We start from the raw sequence: 11,328 nt of genomic DNA, 5'->3' as shown, positions 1-11,328 counted from the left end.
AGCATCGATATTATACCCTCCATCTCCTGCTTCTTTGGATAAGTGCATGATAGCTGGTAGCAACTGAATGCTGAGAAGCAAAACATATGGATATACCAAGGGGTCTTTACCATTCTTCGTGTAGTATGAAGGCTCAAATTTATTGAGATAGGCCTGAAGATCATCTAAACTGTACGGTGCAAGGCCATCATTCAGGACCACAGATGAAGATCCACCAGTGACGTCCCTTATGCATGATAATTTGAACCATAAGAAATCTTCAATTGTGTTGAATAGTGTAGACAGATCCCTCAGTATGCGCTCAATTTGCCTACGGGAGCCAGAAATGATGGTGTAGAGTAAAAGTTTCTTCTTGTCATACGAAGTTCGACCCAACCGGTCACCCATTCTTAGCATTTTCTCACATTCTTCTGAAGCTATAGCTGCAGACTCTGCAGCCACCATACCATCTGTGGTAATCCACTCTGTAAGCTGCGGAAAAAAAAGATATGTAACGAAAGAGCTGATTCCAAAACTTTTGTATAATATACAAAGATCTAAAGAAGACCTACCAGTGGTGCAAATTGCTGAGATGACCGAGTTGACCGAGCGATTTCTCTAGCCTCCTCATAATACCCAGTTCGCAAGCAAAAATATATCTGTGTTTGAGAGATAAATATCACTCATTTCACGTCCGCAATGTAAATATCTATATCTCAATCATATGGTTATGAAAAAGTTAATAATTCAAAGCACGAGGGAAATAATCCAAAACCTGTTGCCAAGTAGTATCAACAGGAGGCTGCCTACGAGCATCAGCTGAATCGAAATCTAAAATACCATAGTCTCTCAAACGAATCTGCACAGTATAGTAAACAAAAATTAATAAAGTTAAACAGCCCTATGAACATCCTCTATGTGTTAAGCACTTTTATGTCTGGGAGACTTACCCGAAGGAATGCACGAATTCTTTGCAAATTTCCAACAGATCCACCAAGAGCAGCCTAGACAGGATTAAAAAAGCAAGAAACATGTTAGAATGGTTCTCAACACTCTTGAAATAGGATTGAAAAATCATGTAACTTTTTAGACAACATCAAGAAGATGGTAATCAACATATGCATTGACATATTATACCTACACAAACAAACAATAAAACAACTAAAGAAAAAAAAACGAGAGAGAAATGAATACTTGTGACGGGTGACTCTGAATTGTGTCCATTATAAATTTCTCATGCCCACGTTGTAAATGAAGCCTTGCACCTATCGCGAGAGACATCCTCTTCGAAACACCTTGTCTAGTTGCTGAATCTTCACCTGTTATTGCCTGGAAAAAGTTTGTCAACAATCAGAAATCATGTGTATAAATTTAAGAAAGGCAGAAGACAGATTGTAAATAGTTGGCTGAAAGATATAAAAAGATTACCTGGACAAGCTGCCAGATTTTCTGCATGTTGACTGATTTTCCGCGAGTTACCTCAGCACCAAGAGTATCATAAGCGTCCTTAAAACACATAGCAGGCTGTTCAAAAAGTCAAAACTAGGATCAGTAGAAAGCACACCCAAACAATCAGTATGAGGGTAGCCAGTTAAAATGGCTGCTGCATAAGAGGTAGAGTGCATACCGAACAAAAAGTTACAACAATTCTAGCTTGACTTCTTAAAGTAGTTAGGGGGAATTAATAGTTTTCAGCTAGACGTATCGACAGTAATTCAAGGAAAGTGAACTAGTACTAAGTTTTAAGTCAAGGTATAGGAAATCCTTACTCTAAATGGCAAGCCTCGTTCTTTTGAAGTGTTAAGTTTCTTCACAACCTCTCCATAGATGTATGCCTTTTTCTCATGAATGGGTATGTTAGCCAGAGCCACAAGTTCTTTGCCTGGTATTGAGGACACTCGAGGACTTGAAGCCACCGGCACTAGTTGACCAGCATGAGCCTCTCTGCTTGTATCAGTGAAATTCGTTTTAGGTAGCATTGATATTCTGCTGAGGCTCTGAAGGAAGTCGCGTTTTTCTTTTCTCCAATCCTCCTGCCAAGTCAAATTCACATTCAATATTTAGCATCCAAAACCTCTAATATATCCTGTCACTAAGCAAATCATCTATATTCATGAAAAGTCTCTCTAAAGATTATTGATTGCATAGTACAAATGTACAATTCACAACTTTTAACTAGGAAACAACAAAATATGCGCCTCTGTAATGACATCAATTTTTCTATGCAAAAGCATAACGAGAAGAAGCCAAATGCTAGGAGGAAAAAGAAGTAACGAATAAAGTTAAAGTGGAAATATGGATAGCAAGAATACAAACCTCCAGCACTTTCATCATGTAGTCATTAAAGCTTCGAACATTATCCTTTTGGGCTTCCTGTATAGCTGATACCATAGCCATTTCATGAACCTAAAACAAAACAATAAAACAGCACATATCATAATGGCCATGCATCGCCAACCAAGACAACCAATCTATATTATAATATATGTAGTAAACATCCGAGAAACAGAAGTACCTGTTGCAGGTATTCTTCAACGCTCGTCGCCTCAGCAGGAAACACATCCTCAAATGTTGTCTTTGAAGAAAACGGAAAAAACATTTAAAAAAAACATCACATAGTGGCAGAAGAAATTAATCACATTTGAAAAGCAGACGGCAAGCTGACAGATGTGTAAGCAAGCAAGCATACAAAGGTAGGAGTCTAATGTCTTCGATACCAATAAGCAGACAACAGATGATGAATTCGTTTGCAAAAAACAAAACTACTTATTCTTATCTCAAGGCAAAAGAAACACAAAGAATTCCTTCAAGCACATTAGAAGCAGAATCACAACTTAAGATGAAAGATAGAATAAGACAAATAGTCACCTTGAGCTCAAAAGATTTAAGATCACGAGCTAGTTGCTCTGCATTGATTCCCTCCCGTGCGAGTAGTCTGCAATGTCCAACAACAACAACCAAAAAATACAACAGAATCAACACTTAACTACTCCCATTTGAAAAGTTGAGCAATGAAGAAACATTTCAATTGATTCTCCCACCCAAATTAGCACTCGGGTTTTAACAAATACAAAAAAAAAAACAACAACTGATTGAAAATATAAAACTGAAGGTGAAGGGGATTTACCTAGTGGCAGCAATAGACTGAGAAGGAGCTTCGTTCCTTAGGGTTTTAGCCTTTAGCTTCTTCGATAACGCTTCCAACTGATCTAAATTTCTCTGATAGCGACACAGACACATATCAATCTTACTAATCTTAATTTCCGGAGAAACCAGTCGGTCGGAGGAGAAAGGGAGAAAAATAAAAGCAGCGGAAAGGGTAAGAACCTGAAGAGGAGGAAACTGAGAAGAAGGAGCAGCTTGCTCCAGAAGCTTCGACGAAGAATGGAGAAGATCAGTCCAACCACTCATCTCTTGGTCGTTCGCCATTGATTTTTGGATTCGAGGCTTCGAGTTCGAACTAAACTACGCAGTCGGAGAAGAGACAAAGAGAGAGGGTTCTCGAGATTTAAAACCTTTTTCGCTTTAAATTTTATTTTAATTTGTTTTATGTTTTCACTCTTTCATGACGAAATATTATTACCACTAGTATGATTTTTACTTCTTACCCGCACCAGTAAATTGGATTTTGAGCAATTGCCTTCAATTTCTGGCATTTTTTCCCTATTCAATTTGCTTTGTATACTTCACCGATTAAATTTTTGTGGTTAAGCTATTTAGATTGTATTTTCAAGTTAAGCAACCAATGAAATAACACAACTTCATAGCGACATAAGAATGATCTCTGTTTTGTCTAAAGGCTTAACAAGTCAAAAATGTAGGCATTGGCGGCGACTCAACAAGTTTCGTGGCTTTAACAACCCTTTCGGAGCAAAGACTTTTCTCGCCGTTATACGACGATATGGAACCAAGAGTGAGAACAAAATATTTCTTACCATAAAAATCATAATATTTTTTTTTCCATGGTTCTTTAAACGCATTACAAGAATCTTATAGCAAAAGGGACTCCAAAAACGATTTGAAAAATACCAATAGCCTCTCTACTAGAGAAGGACAATTGCTTTTGTATCTTCCTCAATATATGGATTTATAATAAGATAGTTTCTCTACTGCATGCATATAGAAGAATAAAAAGAAAGATCTTCAAGGACTTGAGAGGTTTTTGAGATCCTCTTCCTTGGCATACCAGCTTGGTGCTATCTTTGACAGATGTGGATACAAGTCTTTGTACGAATTCCTTATTGTCCCTTCTGCTACTCCTGTCGCTGTCGATATGTCTGCATCATCCCATGTAATTTAATCAGTCTTAAAAGGTTTTTGATGATTTCAACTCTTTACTCGAATAAATGCGCCAGGAAAAAGAAAGAAAACAAAAAAACCTTTGAGAGTCTTCTTGTCATCAGAAAGCTGGGTTATGATATAAATGACCACTGCCGCTATTGATATAGGGCTCCTCCTGCAAGATCCCACATAAAGATCTTTCAGTTCTGCTATGTCCATCTTGGTCACGAGTATATGGGGAGAAATAACTGAAACGTACCTTATATCAAATTCCTCAGATTTTTGCACAGCTTCCTGAGCAGCTTTAACCGCATGGTTGGACATCCCGAGGTTAGAGCAGAACCTTCTCTGCAATATCAGCAAGTAGAGAGCTATGAAACCACAAATTCAATGCAGCCAACAAAATCAAGAGTGCCATATTTGAATTAAAGAATACACTAGAATCAGCAACATATTATTCTATAGAGGTTCAGACAAACTCACCATGAAATCACCAGCGTGAATAGTGCCTAGTTCCACAGACTGGCCAGTCTCCAGTCCCAATGTTTTAACAATGTAGTCTTTGGCTCGGCCAATTTCCTTCTTTGTTGCCCCATTGGCAATAACGCATATTTCTATACACAAGGTACATAAGTTTGATTTGACTTATGGCAAATCTATATCAAGAGGTAACAAGACTCTCTTCTCAAATGAGAAATCTTTGAAATGTACCCTTAATAGTTCGTGGCTTGTCCTCCTGTCGACAGGCAATGTACAGGCAGGCTGCATAAAGTGCATCCTGATTTCTTCCCCTGCTTGACTTTTGATCCTCCAGCCTCTTATATATCTCATTAGCCCGATCCTACACATAGCAAACGGCAAACAAAGCTGTAAATGATACACTGCAATACCACATATTGCAATATTGACATATGGAACAAGCTTACCTTGATAGTCGCAACAAGTCCCAATCTGGAAAAAACAAATATCAACAAGTGAGTATTCTCACATGTAAATACACAGCAAAAACAAACACTGTAAACTAACAGCAGCAACTAAACAACATTAAAGTGCAAGGGGAGACAAAACTCTATCAATGAAACATTAAAAAGGAACCTCCTTTTGTTCTGTAACTGACAATGTGGTTTCTCAAACGTGTAACAATAATGCAAGAGGTGGATCCGTTAACAAGATCCCCAAATAACGAAAGCTGCGTGATATAAATCAAAGCAAGCACATACAAAGACCAATCTCCAAGCGGAAACAACTTTGTACTCTCATTATGTGATCTAAACGTTTTCAATGCTTAGTAAAGTCCAAATCCAATATCTCAGAAGGGGATCTCAAAAAAGGGGGATAAAACCAAAAAATCAGAAAATGGGACTACCTTTCAGACATGGTGGCGATAGTTTTAAAGGCTTGAATCAAACCACGATCAGAGTTGGAGTTACGGTTCTGCCACCTCCCGAGAGAAGAAGACAAGAAATCACCGGAGGAACCATTGGGCTTAGCGATGACAGTGGTAAGAGCACTATCGGCGAGAAGAGGGTTGGTTGGACCACCGACACGGTTGGGATCGCTGTTGGAAGACTCGTTAGCGAAGGTACGCCACTCAGAGGTCTCATCGATGGAGTGAGATTCCAAAACCAAACCACACTCGGAGCACAGGGTGTCTCCCGCTGAGTGATCGAACACCAACTCCGTCTCCTTCTTACAATCCGTACAATACGCATCCGACATGATTACACAAGAACCCTAATTTTTTTCTTAACCCAGAAAAAAAATTAAAATTGAAACCAACAACCCTAAAAAAAAAATCGAGATCTTAATCGGTTGGTTTACAAAGGGTTCCTTTCGATTTCTTCTTCTCTCGTCTTCTTCTTCTTCTACGCGAGAGAGAAATAAAAAAAAGGGGAGACAAAGAAACTAAAACACGAGATGCAACTTTGTGGAGAGAAGGAGAGAAACCGTAGGTTTGTGTCCTGATTTATAGACAAAGAGATAGGGACAAGTTTCCCTGCGGTGAGGTGCACCGTGTAGAGTTGATCTAAATCGTTGGTTTTAGTGGGACCTACTATTAATCAATCGGACGGTTTATTAATTTTCTCCAGCGATTGACGTTTGTTTTATTTTTATTTTATTTTACTTGTAATACAATATAGCTTTGCTTGTCCGTTTTAGGAGGGCAGATGAAAAACAAATAAGTGACTTGTTAGGGAAGTCATACCGGTCGCATGTGTTGGATTTAGTTGGAAGAGTTTTGGAGTGTTTGGATATATAAATTAAAAAAAAAACTTGGTTGTTGTTTGGATATAGGAAGATATAATAAAACTGGCATTGAGCTTATGTACAATATGATTATAGTAGACTTATGATATTATTTGCTTTAGGTCACACTAATGGACCCTTTTGAACTTGGTTCAATACATAAACCAAAATTTTGGGTAATTTTATACCTGAAATAGCGAAACATTAGTACGTGAGACAAAAAAACTGATAAATTCACTTTTGAAGGTGACACGTTATATATCACCCCCTTTTGTTTTGTACGTGTCTCACAAAATTTACAGAAATTAATTGTTTGAATTGAAATATGAATGCTTTGGATTTATCATAAAAAGGATTTTGTAACTTCACAATATTTTTTAAAAAAAAATAAATCTTATATTTCTACTCAGCATAAGTTTTTTATATTTATGACTATAAGTCTATAATCTTTTATATTTAAGATATTGCTTTGTAAATCAAAGTAAAATGATAATCCTATATTCCTATCTAATGTTATTCCTTATTACACCTAAACATTAAATGTCACATATTTTATTTTTATTAGTTGTACATTTTTACCATGCCATATTATATAGATACTTTGTAAAGTCTGAAGAAATTTTAATATTAATTCTATCAGTGACCAAAATAAAGAATATTGCATTGTAGTCTTGTAGATTATTAAATTTGTTGGCATCATATCATTTATCTATCTCTAATGATTTCCATTTACCAAAACATTGAAACATTTGGGCATATGTTCATAACAACAAGCTAGGTAACAAGAAGATGGTCTTGTATCCTTCCAGGATAAAAAGGTAATATGCGCCACCATTCACAAAACTTATGGGATTATTTTGTGAATGCGAAAAGGTTAGTTTAAGTAGCGAAGTACACAAGGAATGTGACTAACACGAGAGAAAAATAAGACAGAAGTAAATCTGAAAAAATGATATGTATTATTATGTGTTTGGATAGTAATGGGCCAAAAATATCTTCGCATTCCATATATTGTAAGATGAGAAAGGCTTTTAAGTTTTAACACAAAACAACCAGAGAGAAACAGTTACTACGTTAGCTATATAAAATGATTATAATCACAATTTAGAGCCAAATAAACGGGCTTCAATATTTATGTTTTTTTAGTATATACTACTTTAGAACAGGTGATGGATCTAAAATGTTTGGACTTTGCATATACCATAATTGATTCTGTCGATAGAAATATGATGCGATGATACATGGGTATGAATACATTACAAGAGTTCCAAATTGCAATGTTTTAGACTTTGGTCTTCACTACTTTCAATTTATGTAGTGGATCAAAAGCAATTCGCGATGATACATGTGTAGAAATCTTATATAATAAATTAGAGTAATCTCTAATCACATGCTCTTAAAAATTGACATATAGACATTTCTTCTTTAGATATGTATCATCTTTTAAATTTAAATCTTTTAATTATTTATTTTCATTAATTTCAATTAAATTTTAAAAAATAAAACTCAAATACACTATTATTCATTTAATTATATATTTATATTAAAAATTTATATGAGTGATATTACTCCTGTATTTTTTCCTTTTTATCATATATTTCAATAACAAAAAATATATATATATATATATATATATTATATAGCATATTATTATATGGTTTACCTTAAGCTTTCCAATAAATCTAGGTAAATGAAAGGATTCTTATCAAACTTATACTCTAAGAAACTGACACATGTTATTTGGGTTTTGATATATAATACAAACAACAAAACATATTTAAAGAGAAAAATTATTATTTTTAAGAAAAATTAGTTACACAAGTATATTTAATTTATTATGTTGGAAATTTTTATAATCATTAGTATGCATTGTTGACTAACTTCAAACAAGTGTAACATTTTTATCCCATGATTTGAATACTTAATATCATATTTAATATGAATTTTAGTTTCAGCTTAAAATTATAACATGCTATGTAATGTAATGATGTATTAAAAGTAAATGACTATGCAATTAATATAATAACATAGAAATTAGTTCCAGCCATCATTGTGCTATAAATAGTTTTCCTTACAACCCACACAATTCTACCCTAGACTTTTGTTTTCTATTGTTTAAATTTTGTGCAATATTTTTTCAATTATATATTATTAAATTTTCTCAAATAATCATGTCTCAGTTTCTTTCTTATGTTGTTTTTGTAGGTTTGGAAGTAACTAAGCAAATATGTCCATCCATATATACAAATATGTTTATATCATGTTGAATTGATTCATAAAAAGGTAAAATTAAGTATATTGAAAATGTTACAATGACCTTTCCTCACATAAAAAGGTTAGTTTTAGAACAATATCTGACTTTATTTATAATTAGTCCCAAAACTAATATATTTTAATTCTAATAAGAAGACAAATATTTATATATATATATATACTTAAAATCATTTCTATTCAGCATTTTAGATCTATAAAAAATTGTTAAATTTTCATTCTATCAGTTAAGTATATAAAATCAGTTCTCTTTTATGAAAATTGTAAATTTCATATTTATTTATTTACATTTCATGTAACTTTCACCAGTATTTATCGTATAATAATCATTATCTCATTTTCTTTCACCATAAACCAGATTTTGTTTTTAATTTTTATTCCCCTGGAGTGGTTGAAAGATAAAGTGAGAATATATTTTGAATTTAAATTTTAATTTTACAGACTATTGTATATTGAATATATGCAGTTTAAAATAGTTTTAGTTTTTTAATTATTTTTGGTATATAAATTAAATTTTGTTTTTAGGACATTACAAGAATATACTATATTTTAATACTTGATTCCATTTTGTTTTTGAAATTACAATCAGATGATATATATATACATATATACATGTCAAGGTGAAATCATTAGAATGAAGCCTAACATTAAAAATTAAATTTCATAGAATTTAAAATTAAAAAAAAACTTATCTTGACATTGTAGTTCATAACTTCATATCATTATACAAAAAATATATTTATTTTATCACTTACAAAATTATCTACGTTTTTTATCGACTACCTTTTGTTTGTTTTGACAGTTTATATATTGATTACTTAAGTGTGATTTATAATGAATAACTTTGAATATTTTAATATTATAGACTTATAGTAGTAAAATGTATGTGAGAGCAAGTTTCAAAATTTTAGAGTGACTTCTAATTAGTTGTATGATAACTATTAACTTATATCAAATTAGAAAAGTAAAAAAAATGAATAAATTTAATTTACATAATAGTAAAACTAATCTATAACATCCACGCATTGGGTAGACTTTTATCTAGTATAATACTGTAATATATTTTTTTGGAAAAGGTATTTACATATCGATCGTGTTGTGTGGTTACTGGGTAGCATTGGATATCGTAACAAGCAGTGCTGCCGCGATATAACATTACCATGTCCATAAAACAATAATATATATGTCATTATGTCAAGAAACATGCAAATGCAATTAGAGAAAACAACATACACGCTAGGAAATGTTCTCATAAGAAACCATAATCAAGAACAAACACATGGGATTATCGAAACAAAACAAAAAGTTACTTATTCTATCAAATATATAGAAGCCCTGATTTATTAATTAAAGGTTGTAAATCCTTCGACAAAGGATCCAGCCTTAGGATTCAATTCACTCAAATCTGGTTAGATTTAATGGAAAATAAATTGAAACGGTGATATATAACGGTTGTGGTTCCAAAGGCAGATTCACTTTGTTAGCAAGTTTTTGGCGGAGACTAAATTTTGAACAAGTCAAGATTCGATCTCTCCATTTAAAACTAAAAAAAAAAACTAAAGATCTATACTTTATTTTTCATCGTCATGATATTTATGCTGCAAAGTCACATTGTGAGTCTTTTCATTTAAGGATCATCCAACTAAGATCATTATTTTGTTTTTCTTAATTTTCAAAAGAAAATTATATATGTATCCTTGTTTTTTTATTAATCTAGACAATTTTACCAAACTAATTATTTGGTCCTCATATAGTTGGGGTCGGCTCAATAATGGTGGCGGTCATGTGCCAACGCGGGAAGAATAAACAAAATTTATCAAATAGTCGTTGTAAAGATGATAAATTGTAGTTCTAAAAGTTATACACACTTCTTTATTTTATTTCACTCGGATGTAATTCAAGATTCCACCATTGGCAGTGTTATCAATCAAAATATAAGATAACAAAGTCGTTATATTTCCAACCCACCATTGAAAAAAAAATTATCCGACAGTTTCTGACAGTAAAGCTAAAAATCGGAGCAGAAGAAGAGAAATCCAAATCTAACAATTAATCTATCGTCTGAATTTTGTGTAAATCTTTGGAACTTCGATCTCGTTGTAATCCAAGTTAAATATTCATTTTAATAATGTTGCAATATTTATGACTAATATAATTGATAAATTTACATAATTCGTTGCATTTGGTAAATTGGTGTAGAGCAAAGCGAATTGCTTGCTCATAAGTCATAATCATATTATGCGAAATTCGTTGTCAAAGCGGTTGTTCTGCGTCATGCACATGCACCACCAAAAAAGAGAACATATGAACCTTTTTTAAAAACTTCACGCCGTTCTAGGCCCACGAAACCAAATGCTACGCCGTTTTCTAGTTAAACTCGCTTTAACTTTGACCAAAACCCTTGAGTTGACAGCCGTCTCCTCTCTGTTGTTTCCGTGTTCTTACCCGAAACGAAAGGAAAGTCCACTAAACCCCAAATATAATAAAAAAATGGAATCTAATTGAGCTTTCATCATCGGTTCAATATAGTCTGTATGTATATATGCGTGT

The 11,328-nt window shown here is 33.3% G+C and overlaps 2 protein-coding genes across 2 annotated transcripts; both read right to left on the bottom strand.

The window, feature by feature from the left end:
• Positions 11–3,408, bottom strand: LOC104788827 (nuclear pore complex protein NUP93A-like). The gene is made up of 13 exons (XM_019245181.1): positions 3,307–3,408; positions 3,107–3,198; positions 2,848–2,914; positions 2,495–2,554; positions 2,296–2,385; positions 1,749–2,012; positions 1,408–1,503; positions 1,174–1,308; positions 930–983; positions 755–838; positions 552–638; positions 199–471; positions 11–70 (listed from the first exon to the last, which is right to left on the bottom strand). Exons 1-13 carry the CDS (start codon positions 3,406–3,408, stop codon positions 11–13), a joined length of 1,464 nt encoding a protein of 487 aa, XP_019100726.1.
• Positions 3,896–6,171, bottom strand: LOC104785218 (transcription initiation factor IIB-1). Its single transcript, XM_010510394.2, has 7 exons — positions 5,627–6,171; positions 5,187–5,211; positions 4,972–5,101; positions 4,744–4,874; positions 4,520–4,608; positions 4,359–4,435; positions 3,896–4,256 (listed from the first exon to the last, which is right to left on the bottom strand). The coding sequence occupies exons 1-7, from the start codon at positions 5,977–5,979 to the stop codon at positions 4,123–4,125; spliced, it is 939 nt and encodes a 312-aa protein (XP_010508696.1). The 5' UTR covers positions 5,980–6,171; the 3' UTR covers positions 3,896–4,122.

This window comes from Camelina sativa, chromosome 5, assembly GCF_000633955.1.
Source record: "Camelina sativa cultivar DH55 chromosome 5, Cs, whole genome shotgun sequence".
Classification (NCBI taxonomy): domain Eukaryota; kingdom Viridiplantae; phylum Streptophyta; class Magnoliopsida; order Brassicales; family Brassicaceae; genus Camelina; species Camelina sativa.
Note: the sequence above shows the minus strand (reverse complement) of the source record. Positions and strands in the feature narration are given on the sequence as shown.

Coding starts and splice junctions, on each gene's coding strand:
- LOC104788827 (XM_019245181.1), bottom strand. CDS start 3,408: ATGGCGAACGACCAAGAGATGAGTGGTTGGACTGATCTTCTCCATTCT. Junction 1,504..1,748: donor AACGAGGCTTGCCATTTAGA/GTAAGGATTTCC, acceptor CTTTTTGAACAG/CCTGCTATGTGTTTTAAGGA. Junction 639..754: donor TTGATACTACTTGGCAACAG/GTTTTGGATTAT, acceptor TCTCAAACACAG/ATATATTTTTGCTTGCGAAC.
- LOC104785218 (XM_010510394.2), bottom strand. CDS start 5,979: ATGTCGGATGCGTATTGTACGGATTGTAAGAAGGAGACGGAGTTGGTG. Junction 4,609..4,743: donor TTCACGCTGGTGATTTCATG/GTGAGTTTGTCT, acceptor CTGATATTGCAG/AGAAGGTTCTGCTCTAACCT. Junction 4,257..4,358: donor TGACAAGAAGACTCTCAAAG/GTTTTTTTGTTT, acceptor GGGATGATGCAG/ACATATCGACAGCGACAGGA.